Source organism: Fringilla coelebs (assembly GCF_963513975.1).
Source record: "Fringilla coelebs genome assembly, chromosome: 3".
Classification (NCBI taxonomy): Eukaryota; Metazoa; Chordata; class Aves; order Passeriformes; family Fringillidae; genus Fringilla; species Fringilla coelebs.
Genome location: NC_140030.1, coordinates 62516363 through 62531062, shown reverse-complemented (window position 1 = coordinate 62531062; position 14700 = coordinate 62516363). Strand labels below are relative to the sequence as shown.

At 40.5% G+C, this 14700-nt stretch overlaps 1 protein-coding gene across 2 annotated transcripts; it reads right to left on the bottom strand.

Annotated features, from left to right (window-relative positions):
• Positions 1 to 3710: 3710 nt before the first annotated feature.
• Positions 3711 to 14679, bottom strand: ADAT2 (adenosine deaminase tRNA specific 2). 2 transcript variants are annotated; one of them, XM_084202291.1, is made up of 6 exons: positions 14607 to 14679; positions 14345 to 14449; positions 7418 to 7568; positions 6769 to 6875; positions 5026 to 5098; positions 3711 to 4910 (listed from the first exon to the last, which is right to left on the bottom strand). In XM_084202291.1, the coding sequence occupies exons 1-6, from the start codon at positions 14661 to 14663 to the stop codon at positions 4870 to 4872; spliced, it is 534 nt and encodes a 177-aa protein (XP_084058417.1). In that variant the 5' UTR covers positions 14664 to 14679; the 3' UTR covers positions 3711 to 4869. The 2 variants fall into 2 exon arrangements, with proteins under 2 accessions (XP_084058417.1, XP_084058416.1); XM_084202290.1 differs by having other exon boundaries at positions 6769 to 6830.
• Positions 14680 to 14700: the final 21 nt, after the last annotated feature.

The window sequence follows — 14700 nt, the reverse complement described above, 5'->3', positions numbered from 1 at the left end:
ACAGATAATGGCTGTTGTTTATATCCTCCCAAACTAATGTGGCTGTGATGGCTGCCTCTAAGGCTTGAAAGGAGAGAGTAGGAATTGAATCATGGGAAGCGTTAATTTTTACTGCACTGCCTCCTTGCATGCAGAGAAAGCTCTCAGGGTTAAAGTGCCATGGCAAACCTTGCCCCACAGGTAAATGTGAAATGCTGACACCAGAAAAATCAGTGCCCCCCCAAGAACACTACCATCTCAGTCATCATTTCAGAAGCTGCTCCTGCTTTATCCAGCAAGACAGCACACACAGGCACCACAGCAGCTGAGGACAGTGCATCACTGCTCAGGCAGAAATCAGAGATGAGCCCAAGTTTCTGCCCCTGGCAGAGCCCTTCATTTTATTTTACCCCCACCCCTCCTCTACCCCCCCGCCCCCTGTTTCTTTTTTTAAACCACTTAGATTTTTAAAAGACAAAAGGAAGGCACCATGTGAAAACATCACTATGGAAACATCACAGGCTCACTTGCACTTGCCTGCCAAGCAACTACCTAACTGAAGTTTTACATCCTATTGGATCACTGTTGGCCATCTGCTCTCCTTCAAACTTCTCTGAATTCCATATTTTCCTGAAAAGTTCATTTTTAGAAAGGAAGGAGGAGGAGGGAAAGGGAGAATCCAGTATTCTTGGCTAGTGCAGAGCTATTGTGAAAAAGGAAGATAAACTCACTTTGGAGCAGCCTCTTAAAAAGACAAAGATCCATGTCTCGTGAAGTAATTTCATAGAAAATACCTTGTTTCTAGATGCACTTTAATGATAAAAGTATATATTGGCAGCCACAAGGCAAAACACAAACAGCTGCTTCTAGTACTCTTGCACTAATTGTCGTCCTCTCCCTTTCTCTCATTTAGCCTCAAATGTATTTTCTTCTAAAATGTAACAGTTACTGCCTACACTGGAGTTGTTGGCTGCAGGCTCCACAGCCTTGCTCCAAATAAAACACAGAAACAGATTTCCTGCCAAGCACTGAGGAAGTTTGAAGACTTTAGTTTTTAAAAATATAATCTTTTTATCAGTGCCCTAAGCCTGCCAAAGGTAATTATGGGCCATGGCGCATTTACATTAATGCATAGGACCTACAGACATTTCAAAAGCCTAATGGAGAAACTCCATAAATGTACCTATCGAAAAACAAATTAATTAAATTAAACTGTCATGTAAAGATATCACTTAATTTTGCAGAGCGGAAGGCACTCTTAATGGGAATGGAATGGATCAGTGAGCATTTCAAAACCCAAAGCTATAATTTAAATTCAGGCTCTCCTCTCGTGTGCAAGTCACAAGACATATTTATTATAGCCTTGGATTGTCAATTGTAATCGGTTTAGCAGAGACAAAGCTGTATTGTTTTGCTTCCTGCCCTCCTAGCTGGATCAATATATTTTGATGTCAGACTATTGACAAGCAAACCAAAGGCTGAAATAAAATCATGTTTACCTGTAATGAACTGGCAAAAATGCAGTCCAAGGTAAATGTAACCCTGAAGCACAAACGCTTATTTATCAAGCAGCAAGGGGGAAATGGTGAAGCATTTTAAACTTCTCTAAATAAACCAGCTGAATATATTTACTGCTACTCTTGAGTCCTGCTATGTGGCAACCTAGAAACAAATAGATAAAAATAAACAAAAGCACTGTGAAAATGAATAGCACCATTTATATGCTGCTGTTCTCGAGTTTTCCAGGTGTCAGTAACAATTAAAGTTGTCGCTCTCGACACTCCTCTAAAGCTAGAGCCAAAGCCTGACACCAGGTTCCCAGCAAACAGACAGCAATTCTTCTGCTCTGGGATATGCAAGCCAGTTTGCTGCAGGATTTCACCTAGTAGCAGCAGTTCCAAACCCAACCTATGCTTCTGCAGCCACGAGCAAGCATCTTGTCATTGAATAAGCCTCCAAGAATGGTTTGATTCGTTTCCTAACATTCTTTCTGTATTCTCTAATTCTCTTGTTAAGTTCACTTTCTGATGTAGAGCACTGAAACCAGTCAACTCATCAGGTTATGATTGCCATGACTTCCTCTTGCCTTTTTTCCAGCCCCTGTGCTGAGCTTAGTCATGGAGAGGTTTCTCTGAGCCTGAACTTAGAACCTTCTACCCAGGATCTCTAATTTCTTGTGGATCTCTCAAGTTTCCAAATCTGACTCTAAAACATGCTGACAAGCTCCAAAGTCGTGGTTAGGAAGAGCTGTGGCACAGCAGGCTGTGACACCTCTGAGGGCAGTGGCACAGCACCAGCCCGCCGGGCTCCCGCTGTGCAGTGGCCGGGCCACTTGCAGGGAGGGAGGAGAGCACTGCCTGGGGCAGCGAGGAGGAGCCAGCTGCACTGCCGGGGGGAGCAAGGAGCTGCACAGCTCTGAGGAGGGGCTTGTGTTCACACAGGAACTGATTTGTTTTTTTTATAAAAAATACCTGCCTATCTGCATTTGTTCTTACTTGGCTAAGTAGCAGGATTTTCAGGTGAATAGGTTCCGTCTTCGCTTCTGGTGTAATCTTTCAGCAGTTTGTTCCTCAAGCTAATTATTATGCTAAAAAACTCAAACCCAATCAACCAACAAACAAAAAGAGCGAAAACAAATCCCTCCCCCATCCAAATTTACCTCAATACTAGACCATTTGTCTTTTGATTACACATTACATTAAACAGAAGTATCTTTTCTAACCTTTCTGAAAAATGACAGTTTTTATTGTGCTACACTATTTTTCTTCCATGTCTCTCTTCCAAGAGGCACATTATTAGCCTTGATTGCTCTCAATTTTTATTTTTCTCATCCTCTTCAGCCTCTATTGGCTTAGCACAAGATTTGAACTGTTTATTAAGTGACAGGCTACCACTGACAAAAAAATTCTGTTCCATCTTAAGGGCTGAAAAATTGGACAAAGCTTTTAAAATGTGTTTTGTCCTACTACCAGTAATCTTTCTACTTATTTACATGGCTCCTACTGTCACACATGTTCCAATAACAACATTCTTCTTTGAAAGAAGGCAATGGGAAAGGAAAGTGTTCATAGTCCCTCTGAAAAACAAAGGACGTTGAGAGATTTAGGTCGTGGTTCAAAACAGTATGAAGGCTCTGATTCCTACTGTCACTGATGTCAGTGACAAGCCAAATGTCTGATGTCTTTAATTTGGACTTCAGTGATTTCTTCAAGGTATAAGAAAATTATGGTCCAGCTGAGATGTGAATACATCTATAGTGATAAATTGCCATCTTCTATCACCAGCCAAATACCATAAACACAGGCATGCCTGTTTCTTTCCAATAAAGCCATCCCAGTCATTAAAAATGGTCTTTTCCTAAATAGCTTTTCCAGCTTAGCTGTCTGGTTCACAAGCCCTTCGAGCTCTGAGGCAGATTAAATCTACAAACACAGTCATAACTTTTGTTTATGGAATAGGACTCAAAGATAGCTCTAAGTAATGGTCAGGAGAATAGGATAGGCTACTGATATCAGTTAAAGGGCTTAAGGCAAAGAAATATTATTTCTAAACTCTGAAAATAGCTATTATGGTAAAAACGCTTCTTTCCCATGTCATTTTGTAAACATTAAGTAAAAACATAAAATACAAGTTATTAAGAACAATAGTGACAAAGTAATGGTTTTAATATTCTTCTTAAAAACACTTTTGAAAGTATTTAGTTGAAATATCAAAAAAATTTAACTGCATTCAGTTTTTATAGTTATAAAATTTTGAACACTCTTCTTCATGAAAAAAAAAGCTACAGTATTTCTCAAATTTTTGAGTAACAGCCAAATAAACTACCAACAATGTCATCCTTCATGTAAGCATCCACTAAGCGATATACAATCAAGATTGAACTGTACTTGTATTCTTAATTCATTAGTGGAACTTGAAGGCCCTCTTCTGGATTATAAATTACTGCATGGCCAAGCAAAGTACACGGAAATGATAAAGCCAACCAACACTATGAAAAGATAAGTGTCTTAAATATATTTTATTCATGTTATTACCAACTTCATTTCCAGGTTTTAACTTGTATTTGCCCATTTTGGTTACTATAATTTAGTATATAATTATTTTATATATATGTATCGTATATAATTTTTATAATTTAGGAGCTCAGAACAACTTAGTGGATTCTTAAAAATAAAGTATTTCTTATACTGATATTCACAAGAGGAGTGGACAGTCTAAACAGAGTTGTGGAGAGTTTCTCCACAACTCTGTATGAAGGTGTTGTGCAACCAAGTGATATTTGCTTATCCTCATTAAGCAGCAGCACACACAGACAGACGTGTGTGTACGTCCCTGTCTACACAGGTGTGTGACTTTCAGAAATTACCTCTGAAAATCTGGCTTGTGCTAGGGTAGAAAAAAATGAGGAAACATTTGCAATGGTCTTAAGTCCTCAAGGACTGTACAATTCCTTTATATGCCTTTTGAATGAATATACACACACAGACTGTAAAGGACTTACAAATGTGACCTTCCAAGAGAGTTACTTGCCTGCCTAAGCAAACATTTGCTATTGAAAAGCAAGATGCTTCTCCACATACAGAATGAAAAAAATATTCTAGAATGTGCTGTACAGAAGCACCATTTTAATGGATCTGTCTGTAAACAAGTGGACTTGAACCACCAATTTTCCTCTTTCTAAAAACAGCCATTTACTATTTTGTTTTGTCATAAAAACAAGAAATCATAAATATAAAAATGCAGGAACAGGTACTAAGTATCCTATTAGTAAAAACTCTGTAGAGAAAATTAAACAGAGTTTGATTGAACTACACATTTTAAAAAAGCAGCATGCTGAAGAAACCTTCACATATCATGTTTTGTAAGTTTCTGTGTCCCACCAGTGTAGGGCTACTGACGACGATCCTTTTTCCGTACTTTGGATTTTGGTGCTGCCAAGAAACAGGAAAGGAGAAGAATCATCAGAAGTGAATTACAGTAATTCCAGTGCCAACATTCTTTTAAATTAGGTTGGGATCAAAATGGATGCATTAATGTAAAACCTACCATTGGGATTTTCTTGTCTGTAAAAAGCTTTTAACAATTCCACTGCTTCTTCAGCACGATAGCCAGAAGAGCACTGTTCAAATTAGAATGATGTTAGTGAGCACATCTGAGAATAATGTATTCCATGCTTCACAATAATGCCTTGAGTACAGAATAATTTTAAACAACTGTACTGTCAACTTAAGGGTCAAAAAAAAATCTCCTTTTCAGGTTTAACCTAATACACTTTAAAAACACTATGTTGAGGCTTAATAGAACAAGTAATGTCCCTAATAACTTAATATTTGGTACAATTACTTTCTTACTAAATTATGTAAAATTTTTATGAAATCTACAATTGCTTTATTATTAATGTGTTTCCAACCTCCCATACTCCTCAAGCACTTGTAAACATAAGAGACATACACCTAGGTATTTGCAGATAAGATTCCTGACAGAAAACACTCATCCACATATCTATTTTCTACTCCTAACAGTCACCTTTCAGATCTTTTTGGTCCTTCTAAAATACTTTTCTATGCCATGAACACTAATGACAATGCATTTAAATGTCACTCACACTAAATAAATCTCCACCCATACTAGAAAATAAGTATTTACTCCTATACATTCCACTGCAGTTGCCTAGAGAAACAAAGGATTCATAGTATCAAGAACCTTCTCCTTTCTGTCTTCTGAATGTATAAAAAAATGAAATACCACATGCCAATATTAGCAAATGAACACTTTTCCAGTACCAACTACACCAATTAATTCAGATGTTAGTCTCACTGACACACTGACAGAAAGATGCCTAGTATGTTTACACAGGAGTGCCAAACAGTATTGTTTTCCTGACTGAAATTCTTTGAGCCTTGAGCCTTTAGTGTTTATTTACAATGCTGAAATACATGACTTGTTTTTTACACTCATTAAATCATTAATGTGAAATGTGGAAAAGAACTCCAGGAATCAGTATCACTGTATAAGGCAAGATCATGTACAACTGTGAATAATGTAATAAATAAAATGCTACAAATACTCTCTACATGTATGTATGGGTACACAGGTAGTATCATGCTGTAAAGCACCTGGATTTATTTATACTCTACCTCCACTAATGGTCCAGCCTTTCTCACATGACAAAGATGCCTAAATCATCCCAGACACTGTTCAGTCCTTCAGTATCCCTACTATTCAGAAAGTTTCTGGATAGGTAAAATGAATTTCCTCTGCTACTGTTGTAGTTTAGATTTATTTTGGGATTTGAATTACATGAAGTAAGTCTAAGCTAATACATTTTACCTCATAAACACACAGACTGAAAACAAAAATACAATCATTTCCAGTGGCTCAGCTAAAACCCAGCAATTTTTTAAGTTGCTGTTACTTGATATTTATTGATTATGTGTTTGTACATTCTGCAGCTTAAAATAATTTTCTCCCATCTCTTCCTGTAGCATATACTTACTGTTCTAAGTATTACACATATTTTAAATTCTTACCTTGTTCCACAACCATAATTCTTTCCCTTACCCTTTGACACATCCTTTTAAATAATTTAACACTGTCATCAGGGTTTCCTCAGTTTTCTTTTAGGGCGTAATTTTTTTTTACATTATTTTCTGATTAGGCCAAGTTTACTTCACTTTGATCATCTTCCATCTGTCCTCTTAAAGTGATGCATAAGATTCTAAAAACCTGGTAGCAAAGCCACCCACAGTACCCTAGCTGGAAAACAAAGGGAAATATTTTACAGCCTACTTCAAATGGGTCTCCTGAGTCCACCATATCATCAGATGAGATGCTCAAAACAGAGCCACAGCCTCCAAATCGCTCATTTCGACAGCCGTACACGACCCGTGGAATTTATGGGAGTGAGTCAAGGTATTAAGTGAAAAACAAGCAGGAAGTACAGAAGCCCGATCTAGGCAGACATCAAATTTCCTAAAATGTGCTAGTACTCTTCAAACTAAATTAGCTTGAGCTACAATTCCTCCCTCATAAAATCAGAACTTACTTTTAAATGATGTAAGATGTATCGCTGAAGATGCACATCCAGCCTTTCTCAGAAAAGGGGAAGCATGAATCCCCAAAGCAGGGTCATACAAAGACATGATTTACTGACTGATACAACATGCAAAACTCAACACTGAACTCCACTTAGCTCATTTTACATCCTAACAAACATCTCTAAAATGTATTTTTAATCTATTAACAGTTGTTTGTCATAACTGCACCATCTCTCTTTCACTCTTGAGCCCCTCGCTGTTCATCATGGAGGTGGGTGCAGACCCTCAAACCACCCGTCATGGCTTTCCCTGGCACTGTCCAGCCCTTCTTTGTGGGCTCACTGTGAAGGAGTATTGGTTTGACACGGAGTTTCCTGGTGTGAGTCAGCAGGAAAGGATACTCATCAAGCGCAGAGCAGCTGCACACATGATACAGGGCTCCACAGTTACGTACAGCACCAGCTGCGGAAACACCTCCCTATAATCCCTCTTGTGCTGCTTGCACCAGTCAAGGACCTGGTCGATTGCCACCATTTCTGCATGTCGAGTAGCCTAGAAAAGAAAAATAAGTTTTTTCTTTAAAGTTTGCACTTATTCACTTTTGTTATAGAAGTAATGTAATGCTCTTTGCTGATTCAAGTTGTGAAAGACATTTTATAGCACCCAGACTGCAGAAGAAATACTCAATCCAAGAAAGAAAATATTCAACCCCAACCTCTTGTGTGTAGCACACAAGATCTACAAGTGACAGTTTTTTCTTCTACTTTTTCCAAGGCAGAGGAGCATGCTCAGGAGTTCTCCTCTCTCAGTCATGCCAGCACAGTGAGGCAAGACGTGAAAGCTCTGCTTGAGGCTTAAGGGACACACAAAGCTCCCTGGCAAGACTGATGTAGCCCACAGCCTGCTCTACTTCCAAAAGCAAGAACACAGGCTGGATTACCTTCTCAGGAAATATTAACAAAGTGTTCCTCGCTGGTACCTTTTCCTCCCTCTGCCAATATTCCTGTGCTCACAAGGAATGAATACACTATGAACATGCAACAATTTCAGCATGTCTCTACAACTGCCTGGTGTGCTCTGTACACACAATATTTTCAGTTTGCCTCAGGTTTAATGCTGCCTGGGGATACATGTACAGTAAGTCCCTCAAGTAATAGGCAGGGATTTCAGCATATGACTGATTACAAAAAGACAAAGGAATATTAATTTCTCCTTTTTTTATCCCAGCTAACTGAATGATTAGTATCTCAATATTTAAGCACAAAAACCTGAACAGAAGTGTTGACTTTAATAGCAGAGAGACCAAAAAAATCAGTAATGTCCCAGTAGCACTCTGAAATGTCTGCAGCACTGTGTTATGCCAATGAAACGTCCCAGCAAAAATTTCAGCAAGTACTAGTTTTGAAAGGACTCTTCAGTTAGAGCCTGATGCTTATTTGAATTAAGACTTAGTTTTTTCCTTCCTTCTCTATGTATTCTGAAAAAAAGGATGTTTTTGACACAAGTAAGATTTAATCAATCCAGATTATATTTGCACTTCTGTTTTGTATGTCCTTATATGACCCTTGATAGTTTCCTCACAAAACATGACTTTGGTTTAATGTTTTAGCACTGTGAAGATCTGTGGTGATAACACTGAGATGCTCTGCAATACACGGCAAAGGAATCATAACTTACTGCTATGTTTAATACTGTTCAAAAACATTTCAAAACTCCTAGAAAGGCCATGCAGCTGCTGCAGGTCCTACTAGCTTCTGCAGTAATAGAAGACAGCTACACAAATGAGATTACACTAATATAGAACACTACTACACACCAGTGTACCCATATCTTAAGTAAAACACACTTTTGCTCATGTCATGTCTTGAAGACACAGGAACATCAGGACAAATTCACCTCAGGGTGAGAAAGGATTATCCAAGTCACAGAACAGTCTCCATTTAGAGACTAATTCGACTCTGGCTCTTAACAGATACAGTCAATAGTTTTCCAAGTTAAGAGGACTACAGTAGAGGTTTCTAAAATAATCAAGAAAAATGTGGAAAAATCACAGTTTTAACTGTGATTTATTATTTCTCATAACAAGTGAGCACCCAATGAAATTATCAGGCAGCAGATATAAAACAAACAAAAGGAAGTACTCTTTCACAAATTACATAATTATATTGTGAAACTCATTGCCACAGGATGCTATGGAAGCCAAAAACATAAATGAGTTCAAAAAAGGTTTAGACAAATTCATGGAGGATATGTGCACAGATAGCTACCAGAAACAATGATCCAGATATAGTCTTGGACTCTGGAAGTCCCCAAGCTATTCACTTCCAGAAGTGGAAAGGATGTGCAAGGGGAAGGTTCACATTTGTTTCTTGAGCTCCCTCCTTACACAACCCATTAAAGGTCCATCTTAAAGACAAGATAAAAGGCAAAAAACTGACCTTCCAGGTCTGTCTTAAGATTTTATTTTGTATTAAGCTATGACTAGATAGCCTTTATTTGACTTGCTGTATAAAGTAACATACAAGAGGGATTATTTTAATTTTGAATCACTGACTCAATTCATAAACTTAACTTGCCAAATATTTGTCGTGGTTTGAGAGGAAGTAGGGTTTTTTTTGGGATGCTGTGGTCAAACCAATAGGTGCTCAGATTTGAATATTGGCACCTGGTGTGGCCACTGAGGACATGGATACGCCTCTGAGAACACAGGGGTTTAAAAGCTGAGAATTCCAGGTGGAAAACCCTCTTGGTTCTGGCTCAAACCTCCCCTGCCTGGCTCCGAGCTGGGCAGGGGAGGGGAAGCCACGAGGCCTGAGTGAGGTAGGCTGGGGGGCCTGGACAGAGAAGGGAGGAGAAGGCCCTGCAGGATGGAAGGGTGGAGGAACATTGAGAGACATCAGGCAGCTCCCCCTGCCGGAGGGGAGAGAGAGAGGGCTGGTGTCTGTGCCTGTGCTACCTTGAGATTTGATAGCACGGCCAGCCGAGAAGGAGAAGGGGAGGCGGTGAGAAGGTGCCAGCAGGGCAGCCGTGGGAGTTCTGCACAGCCCGAGCCTGAGACTTTTAACCCTTTTTTGGATGATGGGAACCTTACAAATGCTGATCCTCCTGGAGGTGAATGAGAAGAGAGATAGAGATGAAATAACAGGAAATGGGCAAGTGTGATGAAGGTCCGTGCAAGTGAAAGATGTCAGAAGAGTTGAGAAGAATCCTAGGTGGGAGGAGACGATAGAGTGGCCTTTGGCTGGACTTTTCTTGAATAGCCATGGACAGAACCATTTTTCCTGTGACACAGAGACTGCTTTTGGGGGAGGCAGTGACTCAGAGCCAAGAAAGTGCAGTGATGTGATGGAGTGCATGAACAGAGACGACGGGTGAGGAGGGTGGTGGTGGTGCCCTCTGGGAAGAAGAAGAGGATCTCTGTTCTTGAGACCCCTCGGCCCCAGGGAGTGAAATCGGGGGTGGAGGTGTCCCAAAAGTGAGGGACTGTACTTTTTGGAACTGGGCAAAGCGTCCTTGAAAAGGAAAACCCTAGAGGCAGCTCTGGTCCATGCACAGTGGTGAGAGCACTGGGCATGGAAGGAAGAGGTCACGATGGGGTGCTGCCACGTGTGACAGGGTAACACAAGAGGTTTCAACTGTGTTTCCAGGGGAAGCCCATGGTGCAAGAGAGACTCCTTTCTCCTTGATGATTTGAGAATTGATTATCTAAAGGGTGGTGACAGATCAAGAATTGATGATCTGAAGGGTGGATGCATGAGAAATTTGGTGAGGGGAGGAGGAGGAAGGAGACATGTAAGGTTTTCATTCCAAATTGTGTGTGTTTCTCTTTGTGTAGAGTTGTAGGTTAATAAATTTTTCCCATTTTTATTGCTAAGCTGGAGCCTGCTTTGCTCCATTTCTGATCACATCTCACAGCAGACACCAGGGAGAAGGTCTTTTCATGGGGGCACTGGCATTGCGCCAGGCTCAAACCATGACATATTACACACTATTTTAAAGTCAAGAAAGCAAAAGCAGGTTAAGAGTAGCAAGGGAAAATGAGAATTGTTACAGAGTGGCAAATGGTGTACCAAGAGAAAAAAGCTAACTCAGCGTAAAGCCTTGACAGTGCCCCAAACTGTGGCAAACATTTCACAGACAATAAAGGTATCACCACTGCCCTAAAAAGCTTACTTTCTAAATTTTAGGCCATAATTAACAAGCAAGAGTAAAGGGGTCCAAAGCTCAAATTTGTGTTATTTTGTGGCTTCACTACACAAACAATACTTCATATTCAATTATCCCCTACTGTACCTGCAGGACACTTGCTACAATGACCCAACAGGATAGAACAAAGAGGAGATCAACAAAGCACCTAAGAGAGAGAGCATTTTACTGGGAAGTGAATTATTTGATCACATGTTGGAATAAAGATGCCAAAAAAACATTTCTAAATGGGCAGGGTCCCACATGCTGTAGGGGAGGAAATTTTCAGGTTGGTCTGAGGCAAGACTGTGAACAAGAAAGTGTGGGAGCTGCCAGAGGGAACACAGGACTGGCAAACGCTTGTGAATGAATTGCTAGGCTGTCTAAACCCAATGTCTTACACAGACATTTGCTGCACTGTTGCCCAAGGAAGACAAGTAGTGTCATGTCTATTTTAAAATGCTGATGCCACAGCCATGCTCCTAAAAAATAAAATCAACCAAATACAGCTGTATACAAACTCCCTTCTCCCAAAAGCAACTCCTCCCAGAAGACTGCAATGATCAGAAATTTTGCAAATAACTTCCAGAGAGTAAGCAGCAGTATAACTAATTTTTTTTGCCAAAATGAGGAGTTTAGGAACATAATGAGAGAGGGCATAAAGAAGACACTACCTGCTCCTAACTTCAGCCCATTATATCAGAGGTCATGGGGACCTGCTTGAGGAGAAGGCAGAATTTATTTGACTCAAGGCTCCGAGGGAAGCTGATTCCTGACCAAAGGCAGAACTGCAGGGAAGGACTGAAAATCTAATTGGATAAATGATCACTTCTTCAAAGCAGGAACAAAGTTTTCATGGAGTTAAAAAAGTTAGCATGCTATAAAGCTGCATTTTGGAGGCCGGAAAGCTGCCAGTCTCATAGCAATGCTATAATGCATCAAGGCAGAGTGTTACATGAGTGAAACCTTCAGAGCAAACAGAGTCACTGTAATAAAAACCAAGAAGGATATGTGTCATACAATCCTGACACCTACAGATCCAGTAGGGCCTCAATAATAAAGCAGGCAAGGTAACAAACCTTTAAAAGTAGTGTTATAAGGGCTAGTCTTTATAAAAGGTAAATTAAACAAAAAGCCATTAAGATAGCTGAGACTAAATTACCTTAGTAACTTTCTTTGACAAATGTTTTTTCTAGGCAAGAGAAACATCAGTCTCTCTGGACATCTCCAGTGCGTCTGGCACAGCACAACCTGTGAAATTGCTGTGAGTGGGGAAAACAGCCTAATGCAAGGTGAGCAAGAAAAGAAGTGACATGGCATTGACAGGGGAAATATTTGTCCAGAGGGAACTCATTACCACAGACACTCAAAGATCATCTGGCTTAAACGTTTTCAGTTGTGTCACTGGCATTACCTGGAAAAACCCCTACAGAAAACAGCTGATGATGTGATGCCTTTTGTATGATGAAAGACATCACAAGAAGCGACAGGGTGAGAGTGTCATTCAGGAGATGGATGGCCTTCAAGATGGGAGTAAAGAAAATTTCAAAATAACAAATGAAGAATAACAAAACAGCATAAAAGACCAAGGAAGCTCCAGAAAACACGGGTGGACTTTCTTCCAGGAAGAATGTGAAGTACTATTTTAATCAAACAAAGCACAAGTCCATCTGGAATAAAATTCCAGTTAAGTGTTCTTAAGAGTTCTGGTTAAGTGAATTCAAGAAAAAATGAATCAAAGCTGGAATGGCTATGTAAAAGAATTATTCTAATGAACACAGAAAGCCAGCCTGTCTTCTGAGAGGAAATTAAACAGCTGGCTTGAGAAAAACAAAAGCTGAAAAAGAATAAGACTTTAAATACATCCAAGCTATGTAAAATAATGGATGGTGCTGGCACAAGAACAGGGAGATATGAACAGAACATAAAAAGTTTGAAACTGGAAATCAGACATTTTTTAGCCATCTGAGGAATGATGTTCTGGAGAAGTCCTTTAGTATACGGTGGGACAATAAATTAGTTTTAAAACAGACCTTGACATTTATGATGTCTGCTGGAACTGCCTCAATGGTTCAAGAGGACTGTTTTTTTTCTCCAGGATGGTCCCTAAATAATGCCAGAAATCGTTAGGAGAAAACTGAAAACAATTTCCTATGTTCACATTTCATAACAAGTACTGCTTTCAAGCTTAGATTTTTTTCAGACCACATGGGGCAATTATGTAACTGATAAAAAATTTAGAAGCACTAAGTACCCAGCATTTCCAGTTGCTATAATATAACATTCATGAAAATTGAGCCACAAAAGAACTGAAACTTGAGCTGAACAGCAATTCAAAAAAAGGTCGGCTTTCAGAGATATTAACAGATTACTGTTTCCAAAATCCAGCTGACTGTTTTTAAATCAGGCTACTTGCATTTTAGTATTGCATTTTACTTGCACTTTACCTTCAGACAGCCCTGACACCAAAAATGCCAGAAAGCTTCCCTGACACTTTTAAGTTGATTTTGATTTTGTTATCAGTCTTGTCAGTTCTGTTCTGTTTGTTTATTAACGTGTGATTTCTACACATTATTACTATCTCTGGCATGATTTTCCCAAGAAGTGTCTGCTTCCCCACAGTGCTTACAATGGTGTAACATGAGACATCTAACTTCTCTGTCACCTGGCTTTCTTAAAGCTGTATTAGAATCCTCTTAATGCATTGGAGATTGTCCTGCAGAACAAGTTACTATAATGATTCATCTTTACTGTTACATTTTTCAGCTTAGAAGACTCATTTTAACTTTTTATTGTGTTTTCAGATTTGAGGCATCTAATATAGATTACAGCCAGATCCTGCAGTCAGATTAATTTATACACAATTTCCAGTTGTTCAAAATCCCTGTTGGCACTAATGGGTCTCTCAGCACCAGATCTTAAAGACAATTTGATCGTTAAGGTTGCAACAGGTCTAAACCGCACAGGAATTAGCTCTTTGTTCTGGCCTGTGGACGGAACATAACCAGGAGAGGCTGCACCGTCATTTGTCACTCTTAACCCCAGGTGACTTTAGGAGAGCACGTTTGAGACCCAGCAGCGGGACAAGCGCGGCGCAGGGCAGGGCCGGCAAAGCCTCGCTGTCCCCGGGCCGCGGGACTCACGTTCTTCGTCTCGTTGACCTCGTTCCTGCCCCTGCCTATGACCTCGCCGTTGTAGACCAGCAGGCAGCCCACGGGAACCTCCCCTTTCTCCAGCGCCTCCTTAGCCTGCGGGACAGACGGACAGACAGACTCGCGAGAGGCACGGGACAGCGTTACACAGCGGGAGGAGATTCCGCCGGCCCCCGTTCCCCGCCGCCCTCAGGGGCCCGGGGCTCCCCGCGGTTTCCCCCGCGGGACGGCGGGAGCCCCAGCCCGCACTGACCACGTCGAGCGCCTGGTCCATCCAGGCCAGCACAGCCGCCTCCCCCGCCTCCGCCATACCGGGCCCGGGCGCTGCTTCCGGAGCACCGCGGGCG

Excerpts from the sequence above, each read along its gene's own strand:
- ADAT2 (XM_084202291.1), bottom strand. The coding sequence starts at position 14,663 with ATGGCGGAGGCGGGGGAGGCGGCTGTGCTGGCCTGGATGGACCAGGCG. Across the intron at positions 14,450-14,606 it reads TGGACCAGGCGCTCGACGTG|GCTAAGGAGGCGCTGGAGAA; the intron begins GTCAGTGCGGGC and ends TCTGTCCCGCAG. Across the intron at positions 5,099-6,768 it reads ACTCAGGAGACCCATTTGAA|TGCTCTTCTGGCTATCGTGC; the intron begins GTAGGCTGTAAA and ends TAATTTGAACAG.